The 15,532-nt window shown below is 40.9% G+C and overlaps 1 protein-coding gene across 1 annotated transcript in view; it reads left to right on the forward strand.

Moving 5' to 3' along the window:
• Window positions 1-15,532, forward strand: part of SKAP2 (src kinase associated phosphoprotein 2) — a 159,461-nt gene that overhangs the window by 129,449 nt on the left and 14,480 nt on the right. Inside the window, exon 10 of the mRNA XM_075922173.2 lies at window positions 6,444-6,521. Coding sequence (XP_075778288.1) covers window positions 6,444-6,521 — 78 coding nt within the window. The remainder of the gene's footprint in view (window positions 1-6,443; window positions 6,522-15,532) is intronic.

Raw genomic sequence — 15,532 nt, forward strand, 5'->3', positions numbered from 1 at the left:
CGATGCTACTGCAGTCGATCATCTGGGGTTCAATTAGTGGGTCTAGTATCTTAAGTCGACTTTCCTCTTTAGTGTATAGCAAGCCTTAGATATTAAGCAATATTTGATTGACATGGAGAACCAATTGGGTTCTGAAGGAACTTGGGATCAAGATTATTTTCTCCTCTTACACATCAACTGAAAGTCTATGAAATGACCATCATTTTTTAACAATGTGATTTCACATATTTTTAGGAAAGAATTGTACTTGTTTATTAACTTTGTGTGTGAACCCACCATATACTTTTAATGGGCACTTTGTTTTATTATGGAAAAACTTCTCAAACCGATACTGCATTACCTTTCCTTTTTTTAAATTAGAAAGAGGGACGAGAGAAACATTAACAAAAATGGAGTTCTTATTGATGATGATGGGGCAATTACTCATTGCCAACTATGATCCTCTTTCATGTGAGTTGTGGGCCCTCAGATGGCTGATGAGGCTGATCCTTGAACCAAAAGTTCTATTACAAGGAGGACAGATGTTTCCAGTTACAGCAGGAGACTGTTGACCATTATTAGAAGTCAGTCTTTCCTTCCTCCAGTGCCTCTTCTCCTCCTCAGCTTGTTAGCAGGCAAATTCGAAATGCAGAGAGACATTGCTTATGTTTTCTCTCCTTTTTGAATGATACTGGGTGAGTGTCTCCTAAGTGTCAATGTAAATGTTGCACTTCTTTAAGTTATCCTTTAGCAAGTCCTTATAATGCTTCCATTGTCCTCCCACATTACGGTAACCTTCTTTCAGCTGAGAAAACAGGACCTATTTTGGGAGGCGATTGTCTGGCATCCGAACAACGTGACCAGGCCATTTGCATAATTGTGTCACCGCGTTCTTTCGAAAAAGGTGTGGGGTTTTTTTCAAAAGAATTGCATCTGGACAGTGGTTTCATTTTTGAAATACCCTTTTTCAAAAGAACGCTGTGACGTAATTATGCAAATGAAGCACAAGATATTTAAATCCACGCTTCATTTGCACTTTTGATCTTCCTAATTTACCTAAGAGAGATCTCTTTCAAAAGAGGGTTGTAGTTTAGACATAGCCTTAGTTTTCAGCCTGCTAAGCCTAAACAGCTTTCCATCCATTCTGTAGATGATTTCAACACCAGCTGGGAGCTACCCAGCAATTAGGTAAAAAATGATGGCAATAAAGACTGTGAACATGGTCAGGGCAATGATACAGCCCTGTTTGACTTCTGTTTCTACTTTGAAAGGTTCACTCTAGGAGCCAGTGCTGCCCAGAACTGTCGCTTTCATGTTGTCATTAAGCAACTTTAAGACCTCTTTGAAAGTATAGTCCAAAGGGCATGGCGAGTCACTGAGTCAGTCTTTAGATCAATAAAAGCCATGTACAGTGGTCGATTTTGCTCCCAATATTTTTCTTGCAGCCGCTCTGCAATGAAGATCATAACCACAGTTCCGTGACATTGTCGGAAGCCACTCCGGTAAAATTTCTTCTTATGGGCAGAAGACTGGTTAGAAGACCCATGCCAGAACTTTGCCTGCAACAGCAAGGAGAGAGATATTGTGATAGTTTCCACTGTCTGCTTTATCCTCTTTCTTAAAGGGGGTAACAATCAAGGCATCCCTCATTTTACTGGGTATCACCTCCTTTAACTGGATTTTAAGGGATAGACAGGCTAAGCTGCAGAATTAATTCTGGTCCACCATCTTTAAAGATTTTAGAGGGGATCCCATTTGTACCTGCTGCCTTGTTGTTCTTCATCTGCTTGATTGCATTGTATACCTCATGCAAATTGGGAGGGTCTCCGAGTTCATCCCTTGAAGTTTGTTGCAGGATTTGCTCAACAACTTTCATCTGCAACCATGGAGTTACGATTAAGAAAATCTTTAAAATGTTCTTTCCAGTGAAAATTAGTGGCTTCATTGTCCTTCAGAAGTGTGGTTCCATCCTTCCTTAGAGTGAGAGGGGTTCGTGTCGTGACTAGCTGGCCCATAAACAGCCTTAATCAGAGAATCCTATAATCACAGAATACCAGAATTGAAAGAAGCCTTGAGAGGTCAAGTCCAGTCTCCTGCCCTTATGGCAGGATCAAGCACCACCTTGATCATCCCTGATAGATGTCTATCCAACCTGCTCTTCAATATCTCCAGTGATGGAGATTCTACAACCTCCGTAGGCAATTTATTTCCATGTTTAATCACCCTGACAGTGTGGAGTTTTTCCTAATGTACACCCTAAACTTCTTACTACAAATTAAACCCATTGCCTCTTGTCCTATTATCAGAAGCCAATGAGAACCGTTTTTCTCCCTTCTCCTTGTTAACCCCCTTTTAGATACTTGAAAACTGTGATCATACCATAATGGCACTAAAGAAACCACGTGTATTATGGGTGTCCATGAAATGTTGGATTTCTTACTAGAGTCTTGAGTTCTCTAGTTTTACATTGGACTTCTACCTTTGCCTTAGCATGAGCTTCTCTCTTTGTCTTGCAATTTATATCCTTCTGGCAAACACAAAATGCCATTCTCTTCTCAGTAATGAGTTGCTCAATTTCAACATCACTCTCATCAAAATAGTCCTGATGCTTTTTGGTTTGGTAGCCTATGTTTCCTCACAGGTATTGCTGATTACTGCTTTCAGCTGGCTCCAGTGTTCCTCAATTTCTTCCAGAAACTCTAATGGAAGCTTTTCTTCTAAGACTGCTTGGGCCAAAATAAATTTTAGGAGGTTCAACAAGGGCAAGTGTAGAGTCCTGCTTTTGGGACGGAAGAATCCCAAGCATTGTTATAGGCTGGAGACCCAATGGCTAAGTAGCAGTTCGGCAGAAAAGGACCCGGGGATTACAGTGGATGGGAAGCCGGATCTGAGTCACAGTGTGCCCTTGCAGCCAAGAAAGCAAATGGAATATTAGGTTGCATTAGGAGGAGCATTGCCAGCAGAACTAGAGAAGTGATTATTCCCCTTTATTCAGCTCTGGTGAGCCATCTGGAGTATTGCATCCAGTTCTGGGCCCCCACTATAGAAAGGATGTGAACTTATTGGAGAGGGTCCAGTGGAGGGCAACCAATATGATTAGGGGGCTGGAGCACATGACCTATGAGGAGAGGCTGAGGGATTTGGGCTTATTTAGTCTTCAGAAGAAAAAAGTAAGGGGTGATTTGATAGCAGCCTTCAACTTCCTAAAGGGAAGTTCAAAAGAGGATGGAGAGAGGCTGTTCTCAATAATGACAGATGGCAGAACAAGGAGCAATGGTCTCAACTTACAGTGGAGAAGCTCTAGGTTGGATATTAGGAAAAACTATGAGGGTGGTGAAGTACCGAAATGAGTTACCTAGGGAGGTGGTGGAATCTCCATCTCTAGAGGTTTTTAAGTCTCGGCTTGACAAAGCCCTGGCTGGGTTGATTTAATTGGGATTGGTCCTGCTTTGGGGAGGGGGCTGGACTTCATGACCTCATGAGATCTCTTCCAGCCCTATGATTCTAATTGGTCATACTTAATGGCATCCTTCAGATCTTGAACCTTCAGCTTGTGCCTGATCTGCTTCTTTTTTCAGCCTCCATTTGGGAGTGATCTTTATTTTCACTGTGGATTGAATGAGGAGATGATCGGCACTTGTCATTTCTCTTGTGAGAAGTATGTCATTGCAATCTTGAGCATGAACTATGACATAGTCAAGAAGGTGCCTTTGAACGTGGGTGTCTCTCAAGATGTTTTGAACTTGAACACCCTTTTTCAACAAAAGGACATGATGATAAGCACTTGGTCAGGAGCAGGATTCCATTTGAGTTGCTTTTGCCAACTCCTTCTTTTCCAATTGTTTCTTTCCACAGGTCTGAGTCCTGTCCAACTCGTACATTGAAATCCCCCAGAAGAATGATCTTATCTTCTTTAGGGGTCTCTGATAAAATGGTTTCCAACTGAGAATAGAAATCTTCCTTTACGTCCTCATCGGCATCCATTGTTGGCGTGCAGGCACTCACAATAGTTATCTATGGGAGTTCTTATTATCATGCAACTGATAGTAAAAGGCATTATAGTGTGAACATTCCTCAAAGTGTAAGTAAGTAAGTGTGTGTGTGTGTGTGTGTGTGTGTGTGTGTGTGGTGTCTTATCTGGAATTGAGTATTTATAGGAAGAGAATGTGTTACGTGAAGAAAAGGTGACAAAAGGGTCATATTGTTTGTAAGTGGCATAAAAATGGTTCTAAACCATGGGGCAAGTGCCTCCTGGTGCCCTTGAGAGACTATAAAGCTACTTCTGTTGCATATTTTAGCGTTAAAAAGGCAGTTTAAGAATGCATGCCCCATATGATGTAATGATGCACTCAGTGCTGAACAAGTTAAATGTAACAGATAGAATCTGTCTCCCACTCTCTCATTATGTATTCTGTAGCAAGCAGATTTACCACTTGCTATTGTTTTTTTTCTTTTCTTTTGGATCCATGTAACAATGTAATACCTTTGTTATTAGATAACAAAACTATTAGCTAACTAGCAGAGAAATCATGTAAAACTTCTTGGACAGTAAATCACATAACCTTGTCTCCCATTATGTTGTGTTTTGCAACCTGTAGCCCTTGGCATGCAAGTAAGTAGGCATGTACTTAACTTTTAAGCATGGGAGTAGTCCCACAGAAATCAACAGATCTACTCTTGTGCTTAGAATCATAGAATAATAGGACTGGAAGGGACCTCAAGAGGTCATCGAGTCCAGCCCCCCGCCCTCAAGGCAGGACCAAGCTCCACCTACACCATCCCTGACAGATGTCTATCTAACCTGTTCTTAAATATCTCCAGAGAGGGAGATTCCACCACCTCCCTTGGCAATTTATTCCAATATTTGACCACCCTGACAGTTAGGAATTTTTTCCTAATGTCCAATCTAAACCTCCCCTGCTGCACTTTAAGCCCATTACTCCTTGTCCTGTCCTCAGAAACCAAGAGGAACAAATTTTCTCCTTAAACATGTCCATTAAATATTTGCAAAACTGAAGCCTGAATATGTAATGTGATGTGTCTGAATGATCCTATAAATTTGCACAATTATTAATGCAAAACAGACACGATCACATGTTCACACTGAAACTCACCCTGCGCTCCTTCATAGAATGTTATGAACATTTTAAAACTGTGGTGTCCAACACGCTAGCCGCTAGCCACCTGTGGCTGTTTGGCCTCTTGAATGTGGCTAGTTGGCTTGAACAATGTGCCTATTTGGCCAGTTGAGTGGTTAGTTCATTATAGCAGTAGCCACTGCTTCAGAACTGGTTGGACACCATGGTTTTTAAAAGCTATAATATTTATGCACAGTGTTTATTAACAGAATATCAGATTAATAGCTGTAATGGGTACATGTTACTTAACAGCAAACATATATAAAAGCAATATGTTAAATGGCAGCAAAGGAATTAGGCATGCTTAAAGTGGAGCGCTCTTGTGGAGAATAGCTCTCTCATGTCAGCTGTGCTGCTATCCTGACAATGTTACGGTTTTGGTTTTTAATTCATTTTACTCCTACATTAAGAATACAGCTATGAAAGTCCATTCTTTTTTATGCATCACAGAATTGTTAACTGAAGAGTTCATTTAGTCCTTGGTAAATCACGTCCCTTCATGAAGCAGAGCTTGTATCTGGAGTGGGAGAGAGGACAAGAAGGGGGGAATACATGTCTCCCATCCTTCCCTCTTCCTGTGCTACAAAATCACCTGTGGAGACTCCATAGGGTTCCAACTTTGTGCTGGCAAGAGAACAGTGTTGAGGGGCAAACTGAGCTCCATCAAGCTCTCTTCTCCTTCCTCCTAAGCTATGAAGGAAAGTACACTTGATTGGTATGGTCTGAGACGGTATGGACATAGACCGTTCCCCCACTCTCCTCAGATTATATAGAACTTCTTCCCCCCTTCTTTTTACTGCTTCCCATGGTCTAGCACAGTAGATAGGGCCATGTTTTCAGTGGCTGTAGTTGAACAGGCAGGAGCATGGCACAGCAGAGGTCCCCTTGTCTCCTGTGGAACCCCCAACTTCTTGCAGAGGAGTGAGGTAGTGACAGTCACACTCTTCTGATGTAAGAACAAGTAGGGAAGCCTGAATTTTCCCTAGCTTGGAATAATAAGTGTAAGGGCAGCTGGGACCCCAATTCTGATTGTCCTAGGAGCCATTGAGAGACTGCAAAGGGGAGCCCCCATCATGCCTTTTCAGAGTCAAAGATGATTTCAACAGTTCACATCTGAGCTTTTAAAAATGAGTTTCCAGAGTGTTTAAAAACAAAACCCAGCCAAGCCTCTGAACTTGTGTGGCAGTACGAAAACAAATGAGCTTGGCTCCTTGCGTTTGCTTTTTAGAAATATATATATAGGGTGACTGACAAACTGTCGCAGGCTATAATTCCTGTCAGTTAACGGGTGCCTTCAACATTTCATTTGTAATTGTCTGTTTGCAGAGGAAGAAGAAGAGAGTGCTCCTCCAAAGACTGCCGAGCCAAAGAAGCTGAGCCCAGTAACCACTAGCAATGTTTTGGGTAATTAAAATATTTTCTTTGTTCTACAAATACTATTTTACTTTACTTTACTTTTTCTGTTCTTTGCCTTTTGCCATTGTAAATAATGTTTTCACAACTCCAAAAAGTTAGCTGTTTAATCTGGGTTTCTTATGGCAGTAAAACTGCATAGAATCATTTAGGATGCATGAAAACCACTTGAGAAGGATTTATAAAGTAAGCCAATTTATACAAGGTATTCCTTCCTGAATTACTTTGTAATGACTCAATTAGCTTTCATTTCTGCACAAAGGAGATTTAGTTGCATAAATTAGCTTATCATCATTGAGGAAGTGTCACTGCTAAAGGACAGTTTATAGATACAACATGCAGTTGCTGTCAAACCTATAAGAATATAATATAGACATCTGTGTATACTTTGTGCTTGAGCAGAACAGACTTCTGCCATTCAGAGACTAACAGGGGACAACAAGTTGCCCAGGGGACTGGCAATGTAGACATCTCTGAAAAGGTCAACTTGACACAGGCTCTGACAATCGACCCAGAGCTCTGTCTTCTTTGATAAAAATCAGATAAACTTAAGACCGCTAATTGATCTGCAGCCTGTTTAAATGTTGGCCATGCATATCTTCATTGCATATGATTATCACAGCAAGCAAATGAATTGGGTAAGAAATGCCAGAGTCCAGTGACAGCAACAGAAAAAAAAATTGGAAAAGGACACAAATGCTCAGGAAGGCTAAGAAGGGTATTGTCACTGTCTCAGCTTGGCAAATTGCCCTTGTGCTAATTGTCATTGGGACTGGGAAAAATAACTGCATATACTATGTAAAGTCACATGAGGGGACAACTTTTCTTGAGTGCAAGACATTTCTAGCTAAGGTAAAAACAAGATATATCTCTGCCTTGGGGGCATGGTCCTTTTGATAACCTATCACTTATTTGCCCAGAAAGTAGGGAAAACCTGATAAGAAGCAAGACTTTACACCTCTTCACAGCTAAATGTCAGCCAATGTCAGATGTGCTATGTCGTAACTGGGTCCTGCAGTGTAATGCAATCTGGGGTCGCCTTCCTCCATCATACAGACTGCACATCACTCTTCCAGTGCTGTCAGGGAATGGGTGGATAAGGAGTGTGTGTTCAGGAAGTAGCTTTGCTGTACTCTTCCTTTTGCAACATATGGAGAGGAAACAGGGGCCTGATTTCCTGACCCATACAGGAAAGCAGGAACAGGTTGCAGTAAAAGGTTTTGGTTTGCTTTTCTTGGAAAGGAAATGAGCACTGGGTCATCAGATGTTGTTAGCATCACGATCTAGTAAAAACCACACATAAAACAACACGACTCAATGAAACCATAGCATTAGCAGTCATTTAGACATGCCAATAATTACAATACTGGATTGGGTCAATCCAATTATGAAGGGAGTAACAGATGTTTGTTGTTCTCATGAATCTTTCAGCTCAAGGAAACTTTACTTTGATAACATCCTCTATTATAACTTAAATTTTATCCCTTTAGTTTAGGAACACAGCAGACCTCTTATATGAGAACTCTAAAAATGTAACAAGGGTTCAATATCTTTAAAATAAAGCACTATAATACTTCTCCCCAGACATTAAATTAGTTTCAAGTAATTGTTTTAACACTTGAGCAGAGCAGGACCTCTGTTCTTCCCTAAACAAGTAAATATATGACATAAGAATTTTGTTTGCCATGTAGGGCAGCAAGTTGACAAGGGGATTTCTAGCTTGCTAGGCACCCCATCCCATGAACTTTTAACTTATTCAGGAATGTTTGATGTTTTCTCAATTAATAATACACATAGCCTCAAACACTGGGAACAAAAAATACTTTCCTTTCCAGCTGTCACTCATCTTCAGCACATAATTATTTTTTTCTTTAATTATCTGTTGTACTGAATAACTGTGTTTTTGGAGAGATGCTAGGATACTTCTCCTTCTGAACTTTTCCAGAACTAAACCATTCCATCTGTAACTGAACATAAATGATCTTCTATCAGGCTAGAATTTTTCTAGGAAATTTGAAGCAACTCAGATAAAGCATTCTGGAGAGAGGAGGGCAAAACATTGAGAATCTCATCTTGAAAGCTTTTGTGGCATTTTTGTCTTATCCTAACTCTTTGTCAATTTGTCTACAAACTCCCAATTTGTATCTGCTCACTTTGGTGAAGACTGGTGCCTATAATTAGCAAAACCAATTTTCACCTCCATTATATTATTAGTTTAAGTTTCTGAAACCATGTGTTGCCTGGATGTAGCTAGCTATGATTGTGGAGTGGTAAGGACCAGGAGAAGTGACAGAAAGAGAATTCTGTCTGATATTGAATTGAGAAGAGGGAGCTGAAAGGACAGAACTGTGGTACAGAAAATGCAGGGGCTGGGGAGATATAGAAAAGAAGCTGGATCCATCTAGTGTTTGACATCTGCTCCCCAAATAAATCCAGTAACATTATTTTACCATGATTCTTTTTTATGTAATAATTCTCTCCCTGATGTGGAGAGAGACAGGGCTCAGGAAAAAGGAAGCACACATACAGGACTCAGCACAACTGAAAACCGTGAGATGGTTTGTGTCCTTAAACAACACCTACCGTCAAAGCAGAGAGGCTGAAAACAGAGAGACTCTTGTTAAGACTTACTGTATTATTTATTCTGAACTTCACATCATCACTAGAGCTGACTACAATACGCATGGGATTTCTAAACACTATACACAGTTGTTCCCAAAAGGGTAGAATTTTTCCATCTCTTCACCAAAAGAAACCACATTCCAGACTGTAACATAGGATAACTCCCCATGCTGTCCTACCTTAGACATTCATACTAGTTATTCTATTTGGGGCTGTGAACCTCTGAAGAGCCAGATCAAAAATCTAGTAATTTATACAACAGAGTTGCTGGCTGCCTGAGGATCACATCTATATATCAGATATTTATGTACAAAACCATGGCAGTATAAATGAGAGAAAAAAATGCTAGAGGTCCTACTTCCAATAGTGAAACTAGCCAGATAAAGTGGGATTAGCAGATTTAAAATACACAGCTACAGAATCTGCTCACTTTTAAAAGATTTCATCAAAACCTCCTTTACAAGAGGATTAAAAATGTCTTCATCTCATGTAGAGTGGGAGGTCTGTGGAGGTGAACTCAATATTGATATTCTAGAAATGTGTATTCGTAGTCTGAATGTACTGTATCGTGTTCATAAAGCTTTTTTCCTTAAGAACCAGGTTACATACAATCTTAAATCCAGTTTAAAGAAATTTAAGATTATGTGTGTGTGTGTATATGTGTGTGTGTGAGTGTGTAATATACTGTATTTGCCAAACTTTTGCTCAACTCAACTCAACTTTTATTTCTAAGTCACAAACCTAAGGTATAACGTAAGTTCCTCCCTAATTTATCTGAAGGCAGGTCAGAGGTAATCAGTAACATCTGTGCTGAGCCAGAAGTGCTGTTTTGTGGTTGCAGAATGCATTTAAAACAATGGCTTTTTTGTGGGTTTTTTTTATCTGATACTCATTTTGTCTTAATATGAAAGGTAAGAATTTGCCAGTAGCTTATAGCATTCAGACAATCCCCAGGTTAATTGCAATAACTACTGTATCTAAAAGATCCCAGAATCTATCTCCAACACAAAGTACTTAAACTCAAACTTGCAGTGTATCCTCAAGGCTAGCAAACTTTAGCTGAACCAGCAAGGTCCATCAAATATATCTTGACACAGAGGACAGATAACATTACACCATAGATGATCACAATTACTTAGAGGAAATTGTTTGCATGTGGCAGGGGGGCAGGAGTCTCTAAAATGGTCAGGACTCACAACAATGTATAACTTTTGTTGTTAAAACTAAGCATTAATTTGAGGTGGCAGGGGGGAACAAATTTGTGTAGCATGACAATATGTTGGACATCTAAAATGATGCTCTCGGCATATCTAATACAACTGAGAAAGTGGGCTGCAAAGAATACCTTGGGTGGCCTTCAAGGTCTTCAGTGCTCCAAATAGAAAGCATTGCTGCAGTCCTATCTAGACGTAAAAGGGACATGGATAACAGTGGTCAGGTGCAGACATGAGAGAATATATTGCAAATCTAGCCAGTGGCAAATTGGAGAGTGAATCAAAACCGCCATACTTTTGTTCACTGCTGTTAACCTTCTTTTGAGACCCAACAGAATCCTGATCGTGGACAGCCTTGACAAAGTATAATTCGTAAGCAAGAGTAAATAGATCTTCCAGCAGCTTCCCCAACCCACTAGTACTATCACCTTGTCTGACATGAATTTTATCCACCTATCCTTTATTTATCTCTGAACTCAGAGTGGTAGGTAGACTCCGCTATCTGTATCTGATGAAGAGTTGGGCCACGTCTACACTTGCAAGTTTTGTCGCCAAAAAACCCCTTCTGGCGACAAAACCTGGAGGGCCTTCTCAGTGCAATGTGATAAAAGTCGAGACATACATCTGTTTTTGGTGACAAAAAACTTTCTGCTTCTGTACTTTTATTTTTCCCCCTGCTGTTATTGTTAACAATCATATAATGTGTACTACAGAAGGCTTTGTGTCAAATCTTAGCCTCCAGTGTGTTTCCCACAATGCCCAATTAACCACTCTGGCTATCACTTTGAACTCTGGTGCTCTGTAGACATGGAAACAGATGCACCCCTCCCACCTGAAAACCCCGAGAACTTTAAAAATCCATTTTCTGGAACCTGGGTCATGGTGTATTGGTGGTCCTGGCTCATTGCGTGGTGGTCCTTCTGGCATAGTCTCAGCCAACCAGGGGTGGGTATCACTCAAAATGCTCTCCTGCTTGGAGCACTGCAGAGCTTTTGGATCTTATCAGTGTGTGGTGTGAAGAATCGATGCAGTCACAGCTGCGTGTGACTTGTAGGAACTGGGACACGTATGGCCACGTTTCAAAAGCCCTGTCTCAGAAAGGATAGAAGTAAAACATCCTACAATGCAGAGCCAAGATAAAGGAACTCCAGTAGGTGTACCAGAAGTGAATGAGGCAAACAGCTTATCTGATGCTGCACCCAAAACATGCTGTTGCTATAAAGAACTAGACATAATACTGGGTGACGACACCATTGTAAAGTTTCCCAATAACCCTTACCATCTCTTACCATTGAGTATCCTGATAGAAAGATATCAGTAAAGTCAAATGTTTAAAGACACGTGTTTATTTTGTGTGACACAACCAACACCAATTGCTCTGGTCCCTCTAGAAGCCTGACACATCCTTCGGGTTTCATGGGAATGCCTCACTCAGGATGAGAAGTGGGACGAGGCAGGGAAGTAACCCCAACTAACACACAGAAATATCATGCTCCTACACTTCAGTTAGTCTATAAGGTGCCACAGGACTCCTCGTCGCTTTTGCAGATTCAGACTAACACGGCTACCCCTCTGATACTTGACAGAAATGTCAGTTCCCCTTATTGTCAGAATGATTCCTCAGAGCCTCCCTGATACTGATAGTCACCCTGTCGTCTTCTCTGATGGCACAAAAGTCTTGCTGCTCAAATTGCCTAGGCACTGTGTCTCTCTGTTCCACCCACAGCCAAATGCCGCACCCTAGTCTCGCATAAGTTATGTAAGCAACAGCATGCAGTCACCACCTTGGAGATATAATCCTCCAAAGGGACCTGCCTACCATACAGACACCGCCATTTCCCTCTCAGTCTGCCAAAGGCGCATTCCACAACCATGCAGCATCGGCTTAGTATGTTGTTGAACTGCTCCTTACTGGTTTCCAGGTGCCCAGTGTAAGGCTTCATGAGCCAGGACTGCAATGGATAAACCATGTCATCTAAGATCTCTATGGGCATTTCCCACTGTAATTTTCTGGCCTCAAAAGAAAGTACCCAGCATGCATCTTTCTGAACAGGCCAGTGTTCCTGAAGATCCGTGTATCATACACCTTTCCAGACCCTCCTGCGTTTGTGTGTGTAAAATGCCTATGGTGATCCACAAGCACCTGAAGCACCATGCAGATGGTCCGGTAGCACTTTATAGACTAACAAAACATGTAGATTGTATCATGAGCTCTTGTGGGCACAGTGGGCTGTGCCCATCTGCATGGTGTTTTTTTCTGTAACAGACTAACTTGGCTACCCCCTGAAGTACCATGAAGAAGTACTCTTTATGATTGATGTACTCTGAGGCAAGGTAGGGGATGCTACCTTGGGAATACGAGTGTCATCGATTGCCCCAACACAATTTGGAAAGCCCATGTTAGTGAACCCAGCCACTATGTCTTCCATATTTCCCAGAGTCACAATCCTACACAGCAAAATGTGATTTATTGGCCTGTCCACTTGCAGAAGTGCTGCCCTGACAGTAGACCTCCCCACTCCAAACTCATTTGCAACTTGAATGGTAGCAATCGGGAGTCACCAGCTTCCCTACAGCTGTGGCAACACACTTGGCCACCAAGCCAGCAGCTCTCATTCAAGTGTCCTTGAGCCGCAGTTCAGGCACCAGCTCATTACACAGTTCCAGGAAGGTTGTTTTACGCATCTGTATGTTTTGCAGCCACTGGTCTTCCTCCCACACCTGCATGAGAATGCAGTCCCACCAATCAGTGCTGGTTTCCCTAGCCCAAAAGCAACGGCCAGTGGCTCATAGATGATCTGTGATAGCCCAGTGCAATGCTAGTTCGTGAGTGTCATTCTCGTCCTCATCCAAGATCTCATCAAATATTAAATCAAGAAGTAGCTGTGGTGCAATGTCTTAAGCACATTGATCACAACATGAGAACTGTGGGCACCATGTTTTCTCATGGCAGATGCTGGAGTTTGCAGCAAGGGCTGTCTTTGAAGTGACACAAAAGTAAGATGGGCATGCTGGGAAGCAAAGAGGTCACATTCCCAAAATGCATAGCGCAATGTTGCATGTTCCCACAGTGACGCCAGACACTGGGAGATGCTTACCCACATTGCTTTCCTCTATTTGTGAACACTGGAGCTAGCAATGTGGCCATGACATGTCAACAGTGGGCAGCAGAAAAACCGATTTGACGGCTTTTTAACTTTTGGCGACTTTTGCGTGTTGACAGCACTTTCGTCGCCATATCTTTGCAGTATAAACATAGCCTTAGTTCTCATCAGAACATAAGAGAAAAATGTTTGTGTTCTCTGTCACCCCCCCTCACACCTTTGGAGGAAAAAAAGTCTGACAATGAAACTTTGAAGAATCCTTCACAAGGGAGTTTTGAAAATTGTTGGCGAGTTGCTTATCAAACAATTATTCTGGAATGTGAGCTGCATAACTTTGTATTTCCCCTCTACAATCTAATCCACCTTTACCAAATGCAGCTTGTCCATCCTTTGAGTGATGATATTAAAGGCAACTGATAGATGCAAAATATACATCTGATCCTGCATACATTGTTCACATGAGTAAAGGTTAACGAATCAGGCCGTCTGCATGAGATAGACACTCTCTTTGTTTTTGCACTATTTATAGACAGAGGGTATATACCTATTTTAAGAAATTAGATATTTCATCTTTATAATCTAGTAAAATGGTGACAACACTGTGATACCAGCATATTGGTAACCTATACATTTGTTGGTACTGCTATCAGGAATATATGTACCCTCCCGTTGGTACATATGTTCTTGATGTCAAATCAGTGATCTTTCTTTGTGTCTTTAAAGTGGTTAGAAGTAGGGAAAGCAGGTCAGCATAATTTCTTTACCATCCCTCTGAGAAATTCTTTTTTCACTAGTCACCTGACTTTCTTTTATGCATTTCTCCAGCTGAAGGCAAAAGACACAGGGTGGTGGTTCTGTATAATTTCTGAAATCAGGCCAGAACTCAGAACTTACCATACATCTGTAAAATAGGGAATGAGCAATAAATGTTTTTATATGTATTTTAGAATGCAGCGTGAGTCTGTTACAAAATCTTTCACTGTCTCTTTCTGTGTGGCTTCGGCACCATAAACAATATTAGCTCAATCTTTTAAAGAAGCCTACTTTGCTTGAAACATATTGCTTCTAAAGATATGTCCATACTTAAGATTATACAAGTGTGATTATGCACATACTTAATAAGATACTTTTGTGGCCAGGAGATTCTAACTTAATTTTTCATGTCCAGATTTCTTATCTGGAATTTATACACTGCTATGCTTGGGAGAGTAAAGTAACTTAAATGTATACTGCCATGTTTTCTTATTGATAATTTTTCATCCCCCTGGCCTACCAATTACTGTCTAAAACGCGTGACTCGCTGGTGAAAACAGCTCTCTTCTCATGTAGATTTCACATATGAGAGCACAGAGCCATGGTTGGTCTTTGGGTAACATCATTGGGTAGCGATTAGCTTATTTTAAAATGCATCTTTTCTGGTGTTGCCAAGTCATTAGTTCAGTTGCATTTACACTCCAAGGCTTAATGAAATACTCGTGATGCTCATCAAGGGAGAGATGCATCTCACTCTCTGTGGGATCTCTTCTCCTGTCGATGTGCCCCATGTAACTCCCATTAATGTTAATAGGAATTCCACCAGGCTCCTCAATGGGAAGAAAAAACCCTAAGGGGATAAGTGTCATGTGTAAGAAATCATAATTCATGTTTGTGTAACTCTGAAGAAGTAAAAGTTTGATTTGGTATATTAAAAAAGACAATTAGTCAAAGACTGCAACGAAATTGCAACAAACCAGCAGGAGCTTCAGTTTGCTTTAATAAAAATTGTACAGAGCAGTATGCTCAATCAGGTAACTAAAATAATTTGCAGTATTAAAATCTGGTGGTAGAGATGCAATATTCATTTTATCATCTTGCATTATTCAGTGAGTTCTAGATTCAGTGAATAATCAACGGACAGACAAGTTTGTTAGGGCCAATACTTAGACGTTGCAAAGGATTTTGAACCTGATGCAGTCTCCTCCAAATGTTATGCTGTCTAAACATCTACATTTAAAAAATAAACCACTTTATTGCTGAGGTTTTTTAAAATTGTATCTCTATTTTGGTGGGATCATAGCAGAAT

This window comes from Pelodiscus sinensis, chromosome 2, assembly GCF_052426305.1.
Source record: "Pelodiscus sinensis isolate ZL-2025 chromosome 2, ASM5242630v1, whole genome shotgun sequence".
Taxonomy (NCBI): domain Eukaryota; kingdom Metazoa; phylum Chordata; order Testudines; family Trionychidae; genus Pelodiscus; species Pelodiscus sinensis.